The sequence below is a fragment of the Phalangium opilio genome, unplaced genomic scaffold, assembly GCF_054372755.1.
Source record: "Phalangium opilio isolate 3A_F unplaced genomic scaffold, DU_Popi_V2 ptg000017l_1, whole genome shotgun sequence".
Lineage (NCBI taxonomy): Eukaryota > Metazoa > Arthropoda > Arachnida > Opiliones > Phalangiidae > Phalangium > Phalangium opilio.
In genome coordinates, this window is record NW_028324151.1 from 4,683,838 (window position 1) to 4,705,451 (window position 21,614).

At 38.3% G+C, this 21,614-nt stretch overlaps 3 protein-coding genes across 3 annotated transcripts in view; 2 read left to right on the plus strand and 1 right to left on the minus strand.

Annotated features, from left to right (window-relative positions):
• LOC149702613 (bone morphogenetic protein 8B-like) overlaps nt 1-21,614 on the minus strand; it is a 265,732-nt gene that overhangs the window by 191,694 nt on the left and 52,424 nt on the right. Inside the window, exons 2-3 of the mRNA XM_089866479.1 lie at nt 9,819-10,419; nt 9,611-9,763 (exon numbers count right to left, since the gene is read on the minus strand). The gene's annotated coding sequence lies outside the window, so the exon portion shown is untranslated. The remainder of the gene's footprint in view (nt 1-9,610; nt 9,764-9,818; nt 10,420-21,614) is intronic.
• The window catches only part of LOC149702621 (uncharacterized), a 133,045-nt gene that overhangs the window by 56,895 nt on the left and 54,536 nt on the right, over nt 1-21,614 (plus strand). The gene's annotated exons all lie outside the window — the stretch shown is intronic.
• Nucleotides 1,853-3,349, plus strand: LOC149702624 (uncharacterized). Its single transcript, XM_089866483.1, has 4 exons — nt 1,853-2,317; nt 2,397-2,568; nt 2,721-2,888; nt 2,955-3,349. Exons 1-4 carry the CDS (start codon nt 2,137-2,139, stop codon nt 3,319-3,321), a joined length of 888 nt encoding a protein of 295 aa, XP_089722609.1. The 5' UTR covers nt 1,853-2,136; the 3' UTR covers nt 3,322-3,349.

The following is a 21,614-nucleotide window of genomic DNA, read 5'->3' on the forward strand; positions in this document are numbered from 1 at the left end:
ATAGTATACGTTTAGAACGCAATCGTCATCTGGGGTCCCGCGAGCGATGGCACGTTATCGTTCAACTCTGTGATTCCCAGAGCCAACAGCACATTTCATATCGTATATAGAAAAAAAAGGTTCTTGGCGTGTTCGGCACGCTTGCCCGCACCTTTACAATGACAGTACACGCTGCGCGCTATCCTTATTCCGGTGCAGTGGACGGCCGCGTCAGGATAGGTTCAACCTCAACGCGTCAGACTTCGCTATATAGCTATAGCAGCACCTCGGTATCAGAGACGACGTACCCCACTCACTCTGTACTACAATATATACAGCTAGACTAGATATGGGAATGGGCGCGTTAGAGACAGAGCTGACTGATGGAGACGAGGTGATTTCTGACGTAGAGCGTATACGTCATTTGAAAATTTATTTCAAGCAAAACCCACGTGGATCGAGACGTTTCTGGTAAAAACAAATCAGTGAAAGACGTAGTAATTAATTTTGATTCGACATTGAGTTTTTAACCAAGTTGAGGAATAATATTATAACAAGGAAGGACCCTATGGACAAAATCTTCTTGACCAGCACTATAAACGTCGTAAGTGGTCAAATAAAAGTAAAAATATTAGGGACTTCGGTTCATTCTGAATTTATCCACAGCTTCTAACTCGTTTTAACAGAAACCGCATAATTTTCTAATTCATCCACTTTTTGGAGCATGCATTCTTGGCATACTTTAAGCGAAAAACAAGCAAACCTAACGCCAATTAACGTCAGACGTCAATTGATTGCTTTAGACAATCATTTCCGTATGCCTTGTCTGCCACGATGTCGCGTAAATTGCTAATCAATCTGAACGTCAAACCATTGAACTTCGACGTCACGTATTTCGTTCTTTGCGCATGAGCAATAATGGCTTCAACCCCACCGGATTAACCAAACACCACCACAACCACCAATATTTCAAGTATTCTAATAATTTTAATAGGTATAATTATTTCTTACGTCGCTATCATCAAAACAATTTTCCGCATCAATGGATTCAGAAATCAACGCGAAAGTATTATAAACTTCCTTATTTGGGAAAATTAAAACGTACGTACGTCGTAACTCGAAATACGTGGTTTTTGCTTTAAGATCGCGATTTAATTCTATGAGTAGAAGGAATAGTATACGTTCATACAAAGTATTGAAGTAGGAGGGGTTGGATTGGGTTCTCTGGCGTCCGCCATGCACACCATAATGGTATATTGGGGGGAGGCGGAATAAGAGGGGCCCCTTCCGACGATGATGATTAGGAGCGGAGAGACCGAGACACGGATCTGCAGGCTGCAGGCAGCAGCAACTGTAGGAGCTTTATATACACGCGCAGGGGCACCCAGACTCCCAATAAGGTTAGGTAGGTAGGTAGGCAAGCGGATAACAGAACAGACATGACACGAGCACGGGCGAGTTGCCCTTTGATACTCCCGGACCGGACCGGCGCCTCGCCGTAGCAGAAATACATCATCAGCCAGCACTGCAGCATATAGCTTCAAAACATTTACCCCCCCCCCCCCTCCAGCCCTTTTAACTTATACTACTATATAGTTTAAGGAACTCCTTGGAGAGAGATTGGTAAAGAATAGGCCAGGGATTTACTATCTTCCCCAAACTTACACGAAAAAAGGTCAAACCATGAAAGGTCTCTTTATCGCGTCTAGCTGCATGCTAGTGGGAATACCCTACACTGAATCGTTGTGGCCTGCATGCAATCATGGACTTAATGTTCAAAATAACCACATGGGTTATGGGTGCTGGTTTACAAGGGTTTCTCGTGGTCAAGCCAAGCAACTGAATCGTTGTGGCCGGCATGTATGGACTTAAGCTAGATTCCCACTCGACCGAAAACACGACGGAAACCCGGCAGAAAGGGGTTCGACAGAAAAATCTTTACGCCGAGCCCGACGGAATTACCGTTCGGCCGGGCGTAAGTTGTGTTCTATTTTTTCGGTCGTGTTCGGCGTTACGCCGGTGTCTCAGCCAATGAAATGATCCCACTGGCTACGTCATAAATTAAAGTGCGCACGCATACGCGAGATAGCCGGCATTTCCTTGAGAGCTATCATCACAATAGAACTTGGTGACCAAGGCTTATCGCAATTCCCAATCATGCCACCAAGAAAGAAAAGTGAAGTTGTAAGTAAAAAGAGATTAGAGGTTAACAAAGAAGATTTTATTGAGGAGGTAAGGAAATATCCGTACTTGTACGATTTGAGCGACAAGTGGTACAAAGATACGACTATGAAAGACGACCGCTGGAACTCTATTGGTGCCCTATTTAAAATATCTGGTAAGCACACTTTTGATTTTACCTTCCTAAACGCCATTTGAAATGTATGAATATTGAAATTAACTATTCTATTTAAAAGGTGTTGAGGCTTACAACACATGGAAAGCGATAAGGGACCGGTACAGGAAAGAAAAAAAACCTATTGATATAGCGAAAAAAAGCGGGGCTGGAGCTGAAGAAATTACACAACCAAAGTGGAAGCTTTTTACTATTCTTGATTCTTTTTTAAAACAAACCATGGAATCACGAGAGTAATCCTACAACCAAACGGCCTTATAAGTTACATGGGCTTCCAAGAGCTGTTAATCACAATAACCTGCTCATAGAAGCCTTGTGTTATTACATTAAGATAAATTACACTTAAACAAATATTAAATTATAATTTTAAATTGTTATTTTGAAGAACATCAACCAATATTGAAGACGAATCTAGTCATTCTCTGGCCTCAAGTAGTTCGTCAGTTGCACCGGTCAGGGAAGACTGTCAGGAAGAGGACGAAGAGACAGAAGAGTCTCAAGATAAAATGGCAACTCAAATATTCAATTCTATTGAACATTGCTATGACAACATGTATGTTGGTCTATATTTAAACGGTATGTTAGAACTAACTCGCATCTGAGACTTTTATTTTGTCAGTGATTCGTCAGATCCAGATGATGACATGGCATTGAGTGCTTTCGCCAAAAAATCAGGCGCCGTTTCAACTAAACCTGTTGGGTCCCCAAAACTGCAGGGCAAGAACGACATTGATGTACCCGCAAAACACCCAAACTCTCAAAGGAAAAGAAAACAAACTGAGATGGACATCAAATTTGATAAAATGTTAAAATTATCTGAGAAAACCATTTATGCTCAACTAGCCTCAACTCAAACGTCTGAAAAAGACGAAAGCTTTTACTATTTCAATAGTTTAATGGGCAGATTTCGTATCCTTTCCAAGAACGATCAAATCCAAGCAAGATTTGAAATAGAAAAAATATTTTATAATTTGGAAAAACAATAAAGTTTGATTATTCTGGTTAATGAAATAATTGTTCCTCATTTCTGGCTCTAAAAACAGTTTCTCATTTTCTTTATTGAAAGTCATCAAAAATAAATACGTTAAAATCTTTGCCAAGATAGAAAGAAGTTGTTTTGCCTATTTATGGTGTGACTGAACCTTTGGTTACACGTTCCACTTGCCACGACACTTTCCCTTCGTTACATAAATATGTAGCTAAAGTATCCCTAATATTTCCTACATTAACACTGTGCCGGTTTAAATGATGAATGTTATGTCGAGGTACGATAGCATTTGCAGGTCCTATTTCAGTTCGCCATTGTCCAGGGATGATTTCACCATTAATTCCTTCTCGATCAACGTAGTTTGTGGAGGGTACATACATTTTCTGATCTTCGTTTTTCAAAGACTCCTTTGTTATTATGAAGTTATGTAAGCAAATTGTGGCTTTGATTATTTCGTCTATATTTTCTGGCTTTCCTTGGATGGTTTTGTGAAATATCCTCCACCTGGCTGCATAAATACCAAAAGTATTCTCGATAATTCTTCGCGCACGGCACAGACGATAATTAAAAATTCTTTGAGTTAATGTTAAACCTCTCCTTCCATAAGGCCGCATTATGTTCTTGTTTAGAGGAAACGCTTCATCCGCTGCGATGAAATATGGAAATGTTTGATTTGAATTTGGAAGGCATTCTGGGTCAGGAAGCGAAAGCAGCCCTCTACTAAGCATTATTCCAAATTTGGATCGAGAAAAGACCCCTCCATCACTCTGGCTTCCAAAAGCACCAACGTCCACCATGGTGAACTTGTACTTTGCGTCGCATAAGGCCATGAGAATTATACTAAACCCTCCTTTATAGTTATAGTATAATGAACCACTTTTGGCAGGACATTGAATGTTGACGTGCTTGCCGTCAAGGGCTCCGACACAGTGCGGAAGATTCCATCGAGACAGAAACTCACTGCTTATAAGCTTCCAATCTTCAGGCGTTTTGGGTACCGTCAAGTAGATTGGTGAAAGAACGATCCACAAGGCTCGGCATGTTTCATTAACTATCTTGCTAACTGTACCGGTCCCAAGTCTATAAGCGAAGGACAGACTTATTTGCATGTCGCCACTTGCTAGATATCTGATTATTTATAAATGTGAAGATGATTATAAATGTGTTTTCTAATGCATGATAAATTAACAACCACATCACAGTGTTGGCACCAAGGAAGTAGACTTACTCCACCATGGTACTGGGGCCAACACTGTCAACTTGTCAAGTGTCAAATCAATTTTACCTTAACGTTAATGAGAGCTTTTCTTCAGGAGTTACAGATTTGCGAAACCTAGAGTCAGGTTTATAAATAAGAGGTCTTACTAATGCAAGAAGCTCATCGAACTCATCTCGATTCATTCTAAAGAACCTATTAAAAACATGATATTGAACATAGGCAAACTAAATTAAACACTAGAAATTATTAAGCCAAGGCTTACTGGAAATGTTTTTGGCTGTCCAATTCTCGCATTTCTTTGACTAAAGTAGCTTGGTAACCTAGCTCTTGGCGCCTTTTAAATATATCACGTACCCAAAATCGTCTTTCCTGACTCTGACGATAGCTTTTATACATTAAATAACTAAGTAATGTATAATTACAAACACTTAAAATTCTCAGTGTGTCGCTACAAAACTCAGATTCCGACAGATCTTCCATATTTAATAATTTTACTCAGAGTGTGAAATAGATGTCGTTGAAAACACTCCCATCTGTCACGTGATCGAAAAATATCTACCGCCGAACTCAAAATTCAGTCGTAGTGTGAACGGTCTACCGCCGGACGCCGGCGTAAGTTAAAATTTCTACCGTCGACTGCGTGATTTCCGCCGTGTTTTTTCGGTCAAGTGGGAATCTAGCTTTAAATGTTCAAAATAACTGTATGGGTTATGGGTGCTGGTTTACAAGGGTTTCTGGTGGTCAAGCCAAGCAACTGAATCATTGTGGCCGGCATGTATGGACTTTAATGTTCAAAATAACTGTATGGGTTATGGGTGCTGGTATACTAGGGTTTTTTGGGAGTTAAGGTGCAGGGACATGGGTAATTGTCTAAGAAGTAATTGCGTGTTCCCATGCGTGGAATGGTTCCTTTCCGTTCAAAACGTTTTCACTCATTTCATAAGAGACTTCAAGTGATTTGACGACGCGATGTATACTCAGCTTGGGTTCTCATATAAATAAAATATATAATCACAACCAACTGTTGCAATAACTAATCAAACAAGGATTATATTAAAATTTAAAACTGCAGTGTCTTCACTATATGAAAACACTCATCTTCTGAATGCATATTATTTTCTTTCCATTTTAAATTTCAAATGTAAAGTGAGTTTATCCTTTCATGGAGGAATTAAGCTACCTTGCCATTTAACTATAGTAGAGAATTAATTATTTAGTGAGGAAGTAACTCATTAAAACAGTATAATAACCACAAATCCAAGGGTCAAAGTTCAATCTGAATTTGGGTAGCTCGTCAGAAATATCATGAAGAATTCAGAGCACACGTCATACCATAACTTAACCCATCCGAAAAGTTAATAAATCGACTACAATTAATGTTTCCAAATAAATTAATTAAGCGGGTTGGGGACCGTATATACTATAACAGGACGTTACCCCCTTCTTCAACAAATATCCCCGCCCTAAATTCAGGAAATGAAAATAGCTCTCTCAACGTTTATTTCCGCAGGAAAACAACTGGTCCAAGCTAGCCGAGTCCGTCCGCGTGGCATGCCTATAGTAATAGCGATCCCTATATATAACCGATAATAATAATCCATACACCAGCACCAAACATAAACGCGTTAAAAAAAGGGTATAGAAAATAAAATACATCCTATACATTAACGAAATAAAACGCTCGCATGGCCAATTTCATTTCACCAGATCCGACCATTCCAGAAAATAAATAAATACAGCGTGTTTCTGATAAGTCTGCATACCATAAATTAAGAGGTATGTTCTATGGGAAACCAAGGGTCACTGTTTTGATTTGAGTATTTTAGGTATGACCCCTTAATTAAATTCGAAATCATTGTCTTTCAGTTTCTTAATTAAATTTAAAAAAAACCTATCTTAACTCGAAAACAGTGGCCATTGTGGCAAAATGGAGATAGATAAAAGCTACTCGACTTAAAATCGATTCCCCAAAGAACATCCCCCTTAATTTATGGTATCCAGACTTAAGAGAAACACCCTGTATATCCTTTAATTTATTAACCAGTCGCGTCTCCATTTCTAATAAATCCGTCCAAGCAAGAAGTAGGAATAAAGACGGGAAATAGGCGTGCACGGCGAAAAGACTTCGTGATGAAAACCATTAAAAATACGTAAGGTCTACGCTTCAAACCTATTCGGCGTATCAAAATGGACCAAACTTCGAATCGTCTCGACAGACAAGGATGTTTCTATCGCCGCGTAATCCAATAAATCTCAAGGTGAAAAAAATAACGAGGGAAATCAACTTATAAGCAAATGATATGCAAGATGGATATATATATATATATATGTTTTTTTTCTTCATCCATGGTTAATATTCCAACCACATACTTTCATATAATTGACGACTCTTACAGTAGGGTTCATGGGTATTTTGCAAGACAGCGAAAGCTAGAGTGGAAGATTACGACGCTGTGATAAATTCGATATACTTTTGAAAATAGTCGATGGGAACTGCGCGACGTGTTGTATTGATAAAAGCAGGAATGCATACAGTTATAATAGGAATCCTTGTGTGTTTGCCATTTTCACTCAACGCATCTAGGCGGCGGATTTTGTGGGACGAGCTAGGCTAATCATTTTACCGGGCGAATAATCTATTTTGCTGCGAGTCTGAACCTTGCGTGGGCGCCTAACCTCAAGTTACTATCAACTACTGACATCCTAGTTAGAAAGACGTCATTATTATGAGGCGTTCTCAAGCCCGACCCACAAAACCCGCATAGAAATTAACATGGAAGATATATTTGGGTGTAATGATTCCAATTAGCTGTATGAATTCCCGATAAAAGTAAAAGCATTAGTATCTAAAAGAAAATACACCTAAGGGACTCGTGGTCTTCGTATAAACGAACCCCAAAATAAGTTCAACATCAATGGTAGTAAATTCCATATGTTCTTTAGTAAAATATAAAATATATCTTTCTAAATCATTAACTTTAAACAGCTATTAAAACGATCTAAGTACAGCCAAAGAATGAAAGGAATCCACCGTCTAACCTGAACTATAAAACAATACCTTGGGCCCATCATTAATTAATTTAATTTTAATTATATCGGGTTGGTAATATGTATTTCCCATCCCATTCCTGTTGGGCATGATTTAATTCCTTCGCTACATCTAAACCGATAAAGACCTACATTTCTCTACTTTTTCTGACGGATTTTTCACTCCTTGGCCGGGTCTTGAAGAAAACCGCGAATGCCTCGGCGTCTAGAACTCTAGAATGCCATAGCTACATTTTTTATGGGTTCACGGTGGCGCGTGCGCCGTAAAGTAATTCATGGATGACGTGAATTCAAACCACGCTCGTCCTCTCTCTCTTCTCTCGCTTCGGAACAACATTTGGCGGTGGTATGGAAGCAGCTAGACAAACAATGGATAAAGAGAGAGAGAGAGAACTACAGAGAGAAAGAGAGAGAGAGAACTAGAGAGAGAAAGAGAGAGAGAGAAAAGGGGGAAGACCCCGATAAACCGAACCGAAAACCTCTATCTCGTTTCCAACACGCGTATATTATATTATAGAGAGAGAGACTCATATCTTACAGCTACCGAGGAGAGTGTTAAGATAACTTTGTATACTATGGGATTATCTAAAAAGCATACCGATATGTAGACTGTTGTTTCAATAGGGGAACACCACAATGCCAAATGCGGCTTCTAAAATGTGTCATCATTATTTTCCGGAAGCCTAAACTGTTTAATTAGCAATAGGGTATTGTTTAACTCACAATATATGATCGCTGTTTACGAAATAACTTGGGGAAAATTTGATTCCAACGCGACATTAACGTCCCCAATGGCGACCTCGCGCCTGTGCGTTGGTTTCTCTGTTTGTTATAAATGAATTTGCCTATAGAGATTCTTGAAACTTTTCACAGGGTTGCCACAGTACCTGGAAATCCTTGAAAAGTCAGGGAATTTGAAAAAGGGTGTAAAAAGTCAGGGAATTTCCGTGGCATACTGACTTGAAAATGTGTAGTCACAGCCAACTAGACGCACCAGCTCAAATACGGGACAATGATAAGGTTCTATAGGCCTACATTAACTGTTTCTGATAGTTCCTAATAAAGTTTTATTAACTACTACATAGTAGTTTCAATTAAAAACTATGATTAAATTAGTATAATTGTAGGTACTAAGCTGATGATAAATAAGGAATTTTTAAATGATGGATTCTGACTTTTCTGTTAGTGTAAATTTCAAAATTGGTCAAAGAAATTGGCTTTAGATGGTCAGGGAAAACCTGGAAAAGTCAGGGAATTTTGAAATGAAAAATCTGTGGCAACCCTGTTTTCAAATATTCAAGATGCATGGAGAAATTCCGGGGACTCTACTTTCCTTTTTTTTCATCCAATTATCAGAAGTGCCGCGTGAAAAACGATAGATTAAATCCCCTAAGAACCTTATCGATGTTTTTCAAGACGAAAGTGTACCTCAACCAACGTAAGAAAACCGCACCATCATTGGAATGAAAACGTGGCGCATATACCCTCAAAGTCAATTACCATCTCCAGATAAAAACGGCGAGTAAAAGAATTTGCCTGTTTTTGTCGCTTGAGGGGAATTTTGGGTAGAAAGCCTTAATCCGTTTATCCGAAGAGCAACGCAGCGCAGCGCAGCAGCTCGGCAAAAAGGAAAAAGTCGAATTTGTTTTTGCGCCCCCAAGACCTTGGTCGTAGTGCCACTGCCAGTGGCACCCTTTTGGCGTTAATCGAGTTAGACACTTACCCCCCCCCCCTGGTTAATCAGAGCCCCTAAAACCCTTCGTGTAAAAACGAAACGACGACTTCGGACTTTCGGAGATATATCTATAGTTGTCACTAGTGATAGGGAAAGCCTGCAGACGCATTAAGAAGTCTACACCAGTCAGTCGAGGGCAAAAAACCGCGAAAACAAGTTACGCGAGAGCGTAAGGGACCGCGGTAACATGATCATTTAGTAGTTGGTATCTATATGAAACGGGTGGGTGCATTTGATTGGGTAATTACTTTAAAGAAAATGAATGAAAACTAAGGCAAATCCTACCGTGATTTGATTCGAGATGTGTGTGGTTGAAGACTAAGTCCTCGACCAAGGGTTGAATTACATAGCAGCTTGGTTGGTCAACAGTTTCTTATGAACAAGTGTAGGTTTTATGTTTGAACATGCAATCCATAGAACATTGTTGAACGGTTTTCCCTGAGAAAAATAATTAACAGTTAGTCCATATTGGAGATATGAAGTAACTACTCACTTTTAAATGTTTCAAGGCGCCATGATGACTTGATCTTCAGATAGCCAGATTAGGGTAAGGGACTATGGGACGCAGCGTAATGGCTTGAAAGGGTAAAGGACTATGGGACGCGCGCTTTAACCTATAATGATAAGCCTGTAGGAAAAGGACTATGGGACGCAGAGCTTTGACCGTAAGCCTGTAAGGATAGGGACTATGGGACGCAGCATTGAAAGGGTAAACGCAGCGCTATGCAGCCTGAAATTTCGTTAACGCGCTCGCAGCGTTTAGTTTAGTACTCACTCGTTTTTCGGCGTCCCGATGAACTCGTAGATGACCATAAATCCGCGTTGATAAGTTCAAAGGTTATAGTTGAAACGCGTCGCGAAACCGAAAGTTCACACAAAGTTCAAGTAACCCGCGAAACACTACGCGTTCAGGAACCATAGTGACGTCATTTTAGAAGATGCTTTGTGATATGGTTCCCGCGATCCTCCGTGCAGCTCGGTTGTGCACTGGACGGTGGACCGCCAAAATCTTGATCCCTCGCCGATGACCAAACGTGGCCCTTCCAAGAAATTCCCATCGCCGTGACATCATCATTCAGAAGTGAAATAACGACCTGAAATGAAAAAATATATATTTCATCAGCTACATATTATAATGACAATTTCAAATAAATAAATTAGGAAATTTAACGATCCCACTTCAAACTAATTACCTAATTCAAAACAAAGATTAATTTAAAATTAATTAGCCTTTTCCTTATCGGAAGAAGCCATAGGCTTAGCGTGGGACACGGACCCCATGGCAGAGTCGATGGGCCCCCCAGAGTCCCTTACCCCCAACGAACGTCATCAAGACAATTACTCGTACGCAGAACGTAATTCTTTTAACAACAAGTAGACATACGGGCCAACAGGCATCAATCCCTGGAAAATAAGACCCCTTAGTTTGTGAGATATATTATATGAGCGTGCGCGCCATCAAGGGGAGTTTAATGGCCATCTAAGCCCATTTTTAAGGATGGGTAGAGAATCATGGGCGGAATTGGAGGGCGCGTGAAGAGAGAGAAAGCCCAACGATAGATCCGAATGTGCTCCATGCAAGAGTAATATACGAGATATCTGACATTGACCGATCACCGAGGACTCGATGCCAGCCGCGCTCTCTGTTAGCGACCTCTGCAAAAACAGAGGGGGGAGGGAAAGGGAGTAACGCTTTATAGCATCTATAGTATAACCAGCGTCCATCTTCGCTAGCTAATGGATAAAGTAAGAAGTATAAAAATCCAAAGTCATCAATTGCAGAGTTTTCCTTATTTTTCTTTGCAAATACCCCATTGGATCAGGCTTGTCACCAATTTTTCACTTCAAATCTCGCTGGTTTTTCTATATTTTTTCTGCAAGTCTAAAGTTCTTTTACAATTTTCAATAGGTAAAAAATTTGGAACTTTTAAGCAATTAGTTCATACAGAAAAATTACCGAACCAATATGAAATTCCCTGACTAAGTGATCATTTTAAAATACCGTGACTTTCAGGGACCATTTCATAAGAAATAGTTGTGATAGAGAAATTGCATCCCCCGTTTCTTAACTTTAACTGGGCTTCGATCAGGGTTGAACCGTTGAACAGAAGACAAGCTTTTCAGTCTGTTGTGGATAGCGATTGACTGGCAACACTGGCCTGCACACATATCTATTTCATAAGGAAGGTCAGGCCCTTAGTTTTCCTTTTGTACTTCTATCCCAAATACCACGTGAGACCCTTATTTTTATGTTCTTATACTGTTTACAACGTATATAGAAATCTCTTTAGTATTTGATAACTTCGGACGTATCTATCTCTGATGAGAACCTTCTTTGTTGGGATTTGGGAATAGACGAATAGATAGATCCTTTACGCCCTGAAAACTAAATGACAGGGTTTGTATACTGGCGATGCTGCAGCGAGAAATGCGCTCGTGGATGGAGGAGACTAAATTACACAGGGTTATATTATTTTCCAACCCCATAGTTTTTGATTAATAACTACTACTGGGGAAATTATCCTCCAACAGTTGCAGCTAGTCATGACTGGAATTTTGTCAGGCGTGTATGTATGTATGATGGAGTCAAAGGGGGAGAAGATTACACGAGTTGAACATGTACCGTGATTGCAACTTAAATAAGAGAGGCTGTATGTAGTTTTAGACAAATAGGTCAACTGTATTAGGCCGGGTTCATACATACAACTTTTGGAAAACCAATTTTCCCTTACATTTCCAGGTTTTTTCCATATATTTACAGGTGCAAGGTAACCTAGTAATTGCAGGAGTGTTTTAAATGTTTACTCTTAGCAAATCCCTTCAGAGAAAACTTACTCTATCTAGTCTCACAAATTTCCATGAATTTTACTGAAAATTATAAATTTTCCCCGAGTTTCCCCTGGATTTTACTGAAAATTATAAATTTTCCCCGAGTTTCCCCTGGATTTTACTGAAAATTATAAATTTCCCTGACTTCTCCATGAATTATACTAAAAATTATAAATTTTCCCGAGTTTCCCCTGAATTTTACTAAAAACTATAAATTTCCCCGACTTCTCCCTGAATTCTACTAAAAATTATAAATTTCCCAGAGTTTTCCATTAATTCTACTAAAAAATTATAAATTTCCCTGACTTCTCCCTAAATTTTACTATAAATTATAAATTTTCCTGAGTTTTCCATGAATTCTACTAACAATTAAAATATTTTTCCCTAAATTTTAGTAAAAAATATAAATTTTCCTGAGTTTTCCCTGAAAAATAAATATAATAATTCGAACACATTTTCATAAATAATTAAAATACAAATTACGTATCTATTTTGAAACCAGTTTCATTGAACCCGCAATCAAATCGAATTATATACCCCCCCCCCTCTTTTTACCGGAAAATACAACATTATTAAGCTGAAGTTTTTAATTATAAGAAATTGATTGAACGATAATGGTGAAAATGAAAATGAAACATAAAAAAAATAAATCTTGAAAAAAATCGGGTTAGTAGCCAAAAGTACCTGGTGATTAATTTTTTTTTCTAATCTCCCCAGTCCCCACCTTTCGTAACATTTAATTTCCTAAATGAAAAATAATTTTTCAAGTAGCAGTCAGTGGTTAAACGAGTTATTTGAAAACCTTACTACGTATTTATTAAACCCATATATTTTTTTTTGGCGGGCATAGGTATAGATTTTTAATTGAGAGATCTCCGCGGGCCCATAATCATTCCCCCCATAATCATTCATCAAAGGTTTTTAGATGAGAGGTAAAAAATTAATCAAATTATTTTCTTTTAATATACTGTATATAAAAATATTTAATAAAGAAATTAATGATGAATTATATATTGGTAATATCTACAGAATGAGACCGAAACTTGGTCAAGTAGAAATAATGGAGTGTTTCTATAATTTTTAAAAATATTGAATTAAAATGCAAGTCTACGTTTTTGTTCTTAATGGAAATAAGAACCGGTTTAAAGTACTTTCAATATATAATACATTTTATATAATTTCGGCACGTAATTGAATTGGTCCTGACAATTTTGTGGGCCAACTTGTTCTTTTAGGGCTATAGAAAATTGAGTAAATCAGAAGCTTGGAATTCCGGATTATTAAATCTATAAATATGGAAGGATTTAATCACTCATGTATGGAATTCCATGCATGAAATTGGCGAGAAATGTTCTTGAAAAATCTCGTGAGATTTTGCATCAATTGAAATCATTTCAAATTCGGAATACCAACTTTAGATTCTTTCAAAACTAAGAATTATTTTAAATTAATACTTGTTAATTGGATACAATTAAATTCGACCTAATACAGGATGGGGTGTTTCTGATAAGTTTGCCATAAATGAAGGGGGATTATGTTAATTCTTTGGTAAATCAATTTTGAGTCGAAAATGTAACATCTATCTCCATTTTGTTGCCCGCAAGGAACACTGTTTTTGAGTTAAGATTGGCCAAACAAAGTATTTTACGAATGACCCCTTAAATTTAATTAAAAAACCGACTAAGACAATTATTTCTAATTTAATTAATTAAGGGGTCATCCCTAAAACACTCAAATCAAATTATAACTCGATTTGAAACAGTGTCCCTTATGGCTAAGAAAATGGAAATAGATAGAAGTTACTACATTTTCGACTCAAAATCAAAATGGATTTCCCAAAGAACATCCCCCTTAATTTAACTTATGCCACCAGACTTATCAGAAACACCCTGTATAATTAAGAACCCAATAACGAAGCTAATTCACAGTCTCAAAAACATATATCCAAACATAGTAGTGTTTTCTCGAATTCGAAATCATTCCTTACTCAAAAGAGTAATTCTTTTCAAATGACTTTTAAGAAAAAAAAATTAAATAGGCTAATCACCCCTAGGTTTGATTGAGTGGCAGCTAAGATCCGCCCATCGCTTATCTCTTGGAGGAGGGGAGGGGAAGGACAGTTAAATAAAAGGACTCGTTATTTACGATAAGAAATGGCCCCCTGTCTTTTCTAAGTCCCCCTCTTCTTAAAACTTTCTACGTACAACTTTCCCTCTGAGATATCTCGTTTATTTTCCATATCAATTAAAAAGAAAGAATGAAAAATAAGCCTTCACTCTTCGGATTAGAGAGTCGAAAAAGCAAACTTTTTCCGTGTTTTAAAAATATTGCCTCTGTTGTATGGGGCAAGAAAAAAATAAAAAACTAAATATATTTTACTAACAATGGAGTTTTGTGTTCAAGTGAGTTACTGATCAGGAAATGATTGTTTTTAAAGGGAGTATAAAGCAATATTAAGTTCAATTTTTAGGATATATTCTCCAAGCTAGTCAATGAATATGGTTTATATCTCCTTTTTATAGTTCCAATTTCAAATTATTCAAATGTTCTTTTGAACAAATAATAATAAATAAATAAAAGAGAAATATTACGATAACATTTCCTTAATATAAAGTTGATGAATTTTATTTAAATTCAACTTTTGATAAATATTATAAAATAATTTACTTCCCATAAAGCTCTAGGCTATGAGAAATGTTTATTTATTAAATACCAGGGCCGTCGAGAGAGGTGGGCAATTTGGCCTGTTTCCCCTGGGCCCGTACCTTCTAGGAGGCCCGGATCTTGATGGGGGCCCGCCATTTCGTCAATTTTACTGGGCTCCACAAACTTTCTCGACGGCTCAGCTAATTATCAAAATTAACGGGTTAGCGGCTCAATAATTAGATTGGATTTCGTGTTAATTTCAAGCAATTCCTTGAGTGATTCATGTACTCCATGTTTCTACCTATTACTTTCTATTTAGTACTGATTCCATGAGTTTCCATGGACGATTAGTATAGTTCCACTACATTCCCCAGGCCCGTAGCCACGGGGGGGCACCAGGGGGCAATGCCCCCTCAAAAATATATCCTGCCCCCTCAAATAAGATTTCGGTTTGCCCCTAAATGCCCCCTAAAAATTTTCCAATGCCCCCTTATCAAATTAACTTTTTATTTTGGTACACAAATATTAAAACTATTTAGAATGTATATCAACATATTTTAGACTTTATTATCTTTATCTGTGTATATTCCTGATACACTTGAATTTTTTTTAGCTTTTGTCGTTATCCTTGATATATATCGCTGGTTTTGTCATCCAGGACCAAAATATTATGTCGGGGTACAGCGAGGGGTCGGGCGTTTTGGAAAAAGTGTTCGGGATTTCGAAATCTAATTTGATTTCTTCGGATTCCGTTTGATTTCAGAATTCGATAAAATGCAATGAATTTCATCGAATTTTGAGATTTTTCCCATGATTCCGTCGGATTTTGCTATTTTTCTCGTTATTTCGACGGATTTTACGATATTTCCATTGATGTCGTTGGATTTTGAGATTTGTTACGTGATATCCTCGGATTTTGAGAATTTCCCCTTGATTTCGTCGGATTTTGTGATTTCTTTGGATTTTGGATTTCGTGAATTTTGTAATGGATTTCACGATTTCTTTACCGATTTTGTGATTTCGCTTCTGATTTCGTGATTTTTATGTTGATTTCGTGATTTCTTAGTAGATTTTGTGTTTTTTTCCTGATTTTTTGATTTCTTTAATGATTTTGTGATTTCGTTGCTGATTTTTTATTTGATTTCAAAATCAGCATTGATTTCGGATTTCTTAAGTTGGATTTCACGGGTAGCGTACGGGAATTAATGAATGACCGACCCCTCGGGGTACAGACTTACATTTGACGCCTCAACAGCGACTTGCGAAGTTGCGAGGCAAGCTTTTCTTGCCCTACTCGCGTATTTTCACTTTAACGACGAGCTATGTCACTTGAAAGAAATCTGACTTGAAATTTAGATTTAGAATTGTTTATTAACAATTTATTTTTTTAAACTTTTTAAAAAAAGTTTGATTTTCAATTGTTAAATGAGTGTCAATAATGAAATACCTGCGGAAATATTTATTGTCTGACATTTTGATATTTATGTTATTCTACAAAAAAAATTCCATTTGCCATGCCCCCTCACAGAAAAATACTGCCCCCTCTGCGTAACGTTTCTGGCTACGGGCCTGACATTCCCCGACATATATTTTAAACTATAGCCATTTCCGTCAAGTACATACCATTAACCATCATTTACAAAATTCCCTAAACATTCCAATCGATAAGGGACAACAAGTAAACCGTCCCAACCCCACACACAAACTGCGTACAGAAAAAGACCCCACCAATTCTGTTATCGGTGAAAAGGTCACGAAAGACGAAACTGTTTCTTGGAACCAAAGAAAACTAAAAAAAGGCGGCAAAGCATTGCGGTAAACTTAATAAACCCAAGATAAGTCCACCACCACCACCCATAACCCGCGGTAAACCCAAGATGAAAACAACCAGAGATAACCAACCAAGCAACCGCCCTGAGCAGGCTTCACTTCACTTTCCCTAATACCTTAAAGGACCCTGAGGGAACCCCAAAGACCATAAAGGGGTGGAAGAGCCAGAAGCACGCATCTTAAGCCTTGGTTTGCGAAAGAAGCAAAGTAATTTTTCCGATGCTAAAATCCCACCTGTCTCCTCTCCCCATTCACAATTTTTTCTCTTTTTCTCTCTCTCTTTTTCTCTCTCTCTCCCTAAACTGACTCCAACAAGCGGTTGAACAAATTATCCCCAAGGCAAGGCAGAAGCGCGGCCTGCATGAAGAGGAGAAGGGAACCAGGTTGCGAGTCTCGACACACTGACAAGGATGAAACATGGATGGGGGTCAACACGTTTACGGGGCAGTAGGGTGGCCAAGTCAGGAGGAGACTGACTGACTGAATACGCCGCCGTATTTTATTGTTCCTGGGAGGTTTTTCTACCCAGGGAATCCCCCAGTGTGGTGTGGTGGTTGATGGGGAGTACACACAGAGACCTTTTTCTTTTGTACGCAGGAAGGGCAGGTGCCTTCATGTTCATTCCGGCGCCTGCTAAAAAACCCTTTGCGTTCTATAGTGTGTCCTTGCTAGGTTATTATTGGGTCTATCAGGGAAATAGTGTTATAGATTTTTGTTTGATGTCTATGATTGGTTCTGTCAGGAAAATAGTAAGGGATTTTGGTCTATTGTTGTATTCGTCAGGAAGATAGTAAGGGATCGATGGTCTATTTTTATATTCGTCAGGAAGATAGTAAGGGATTTTGGTCTATTGTTGGAGCCATCAGGAAGTAGTTTGATCTATTATTGGCTACGTCAGTAAAATACTTTGGTCTATTATTGGCTACATCAGGAAAATACTCGGAGTTTTGGTCCATAAATGGGTCCATCAGGAAATAGTTTGATCTATTATTGGCTACGTCAGGAAATAGTTTGGTCTATTATTGGCTACGCCAGGAAATTACTTTGGTCTATTATTGGCTAAATCAGGAAAATACTTTGGTCTATTATTGGCTACATCAGGAAAATACTTTGGTCTATTATTGGCTACATCAGGAAAATACTTTGGTCTATTATTGGTTACGTCAGGAAGATACTGACTCTTTGGCCCATAATTGGATTCATCAGGAAAAAGTTCGATCTATTATTGGCTACGTCAGGAAAATGCTTTGGACTGTTATATTGCCTTAGGCGTCCTCGAGTAATTTTTTTAACTATAACACCATTACAATCCTGACTCAGAAATGGCTTCTGTGAAGACACACGCGTTTCTGCTATATAGTGGCCACGGTTTAACCCATTATTCCCATGCATTGGTCTTTAACATCAGAGACCGCGCGCTGAATCACTGAACCTTCCAAACGAAAAAGCGGAACACAGATCGATCTTGGGGGAACGGCCACCACGAATCAGGAGGGAGCATGGACGCTTTTAAAAGGATTGCGTACTTTAGTTTTGGCATCGACGCGCGAACCAAGAAAAGATTTTAACCTCAAAACCTCCCGCGGGCATTCCGCCACTTTGAAAAGCCCGTCTCATGGTTATTATACACAAGTCTCCAACAGCCAAGGCCCTTCCTGTTCTATAAAGTCTATTCTGTAGTTCACTGCCACGATGCATTTGGATGAATGGTTGTGTGGAAAAATCGGCGGGTGGTTCCCTAGCCTATTTTTTGACGCAGCGGAGACGACCGCTTGAAAACGCCTCGCATCGTGTTCTTTTAATATTAAATTAGAAGTAAATGAACGTGGAGTTGTGGAAGGACTTCCTTAAATCATGGAGGAAGTGTTCATTGTTTAAAGGTCACACGGTTTCACTTGGTCATAGCTTGTCCGAATGCCAGTCCAATTGCGACCCCCCGAGTCATTAGTCCACTTCAATGGAATTAAGAGAAAAATGCTCTGTGCGGTAAAACTTCGAGTTCCATGTTTCATTGTCGCTTTTCGGCATCTGCGCAGTAGAGATTTTGTGTCGCGAGAGTGCGCAGGGACGGCGATGTATCTAAACGTCCAGATACTCAGGGTTGCCAACCCAACCCATTTTTTCCGTCAATAGACCATTCCGATGTTGTAGAAAGAAGGTAAGCTACCCTCAATATTGGGACATACAAGGGTGTCGATACATTGCGGTCTGTGCGCACTCTCATGATACAAAAAGACTATACAGCGCAGGCGCCAAAAAGCGAGATGGAAGGCTACGTTTTACCCCCGTGTCCTTCCCTCAAAGTTACATCTTTGAGCAGACGACGCGATCGAGGATGAAGTTCCATGGAACTTTTATACGTTCTTTATCCAATAAGATTATAATATTCACAGTTTGATTTCACTTATAAGGCAAAATTTCCTAAGCGTAACTTCGACTTAATACACCTCTGATAAAAGTACCCACGTTGTATGCCGCTATAATGTAATAAACGCGTAGCCAAGCGTTTGTTTGCCGACTTTTCTGACATTTTGCTTCACGCACTGATGAGCCTTAATATAAAATACATCCTTGCAAAGTTAAAAAAATCTTATTTCTTTCGCGAGTTTACTAAGGAATTAAATACGGTTGTACTCGGCCCGGGAAGGAATAATGGAAGCCTGTCTATTTTCCTTCCATGCATGCCACGTATGGCGGACGTTCTTCTAAAAATATATGCCAAAAGGGATTCCCTCTCCACTCCGTACCCTATAGCGCTTCTCCGCCTTGTGTTTTCATAGAGGTCCCTGTCCCTAGTATCAAGATGGTTTAGGTTTTTTTAGAGAGGGTGTTACGGAGTGAGTGTCACTTCGAAGATACGCCTGTCCGCCCCAAGAGATCCAATCTTGGGATTCAAATCAAAGAGAGAGATAGAGAAAAATAGGGATGACGTGGTGTACATTTGAATTACCGGTGTTTTACGTTATAATTTCGAACGAGAGCCTCTTTTTAACTTAGTGTAAGACTTGTAGGATTGATACCATTTACACTGCAGGATGCACGGTTAATTGGTGGATAAAGTGCAGTGCAAAGTAGTTAGGCCTCCTGGTGTAAATTTTATCAATCCTGAAAATTATGTATTTTATTTGAAAAAGAGTTCTTTGTGTAATTTTAGTGCAAAATTCACTGTCAATTTTAGCTCAAATTTCTACTGTTCTGAAAAGAGTGGCAATAATTTTTAAAAGCTTATTTAAAGGATGGGTGAAATGGAAAATCAATTGATTTTTTAAAATCGATTCTTCTACTAATTATAAGACCAATTTTCATAGTGGACCATGAAGGAAATATATACCTCCGAATGATATTAAAAATTCAAATTAATTTTATTAGATTTCATAGATAATTTGAAAATAGCACCTCCGACCAATCACGTAACGCCCTGCCTTCTTGTTAGCTAAATTTACGTGACACGCGGAACTTTCATCAAATCTTGCGATAAATTATTCGAAGCTTACTTCCAACATTGAAAATATGATCAAATTTTTATTTCTCTTTAACTCAACCAGTTAATAAATAACTTATTTCGCAAAACTCAACCTCATATTTCCAACAAAAAAAAAAACGATTAAACCTCCCAACTTTATCCATTAAAACTTTAATTATAAATCAATCTAATCTGGCGCTGTTAATCTATCTACCCTTTAATTACTAAGTTATAAATGTCGACGTATCCCACGTAAATGAAATGATTAAACTGCGTGTCCTCGAGCCCCAGAAATCAAGCCCTACCCTTTAGATATTATCGTAACATAAATTACCTTTCTTTGAGTAATTGACTTCCAGAATAATTTATAAACAAACCCCAATACGAAACTACAGTGAGTTTAACGAGAGGCAATGTACTTTGCTGTGATTTAAACATTTAATTTTACCGATGTACCAACTTCATTTTGTGACATTTCTTAGTATGCGGGTTATTTCTATTATGAACTTAAGCTAGCTTCTCATTTACATTGGGCACTATATCTTATCTTTTTAAACTCCCCACTGGTTCATGGGACTTCTATATCATTCGAAGATTTTTCTTACAAGAAAACCGATTGATCTTTCGGACCAATCGGGCCGGAAAGAAGGAAGGAGACCACACACACTTGGAAATATTATTCGTGGGGAATGTTTCAATGAACACAAAGGCAGGGGAATTATATATATATATTAGGAACACCGGCACTATAGGTTTCATGGTATTAACCTTGTTTTAGAGGATGAAATAGCCGTGAAAAGCGTAAAAGAAGTTCGATTCCGCCCCATATAATCACTTTCGCTTTTAAAAGTTCGCTTTTCTTTTGGTCCTCAACGTTTTGGTACCCATTTATTCTTTTAAATTGTAGATTAACCTGAAGTTATAGGAGGGGAAAATCATTATCCAAGCTGTATCGTAAAAGAACTGGTTTTGTGAAAACAGGGCTGTTGAAAATGTGAAATTGAAACAGTATAGTTTTTCAGTGGAAGGCTGTGAAAACAGTATAGTTTTTCAGTGGAAGGCTGTGAAAACAGTATAGTTTTTCAGTGGAAGGCTGTGAAAACAGTATAGTTTTTCAGTGGAAGGCTGTGAAAACAGTATAGTTTTTCAGTGGAAGGCTGTGAAAACAGTATAGTTTTTCAGTGGAAGGCTGTGAAAACAGTATAGTTTTGCAGTGAAAAGTTGTGAAAACAGTATAGTTTTGCGGGGGAAAGTTGTGAAAAGAGTTAGCTTTGCGGGGGAAAGTTGTGAAAAGAGTATAGTTTTGCAGTGAAAAGTTGTGAAAACAGTATAGTTTTGCAGTGAAAAGTTGTGAAAAGAGTTAGTTTTGCGGGGGAAAGTTGTGAAGTTGTGAAAAGAGTTAGCTTTGCGGTGGAAAGTTGTGAAGTTGTGAAAACAGTATAGTTTTGCTGTGGAAAGTTGTGAAAACAGGAGTTTTTCTGAGTAGATTCGTGATACAGTTGTAATTTTTTGAAACAGGAA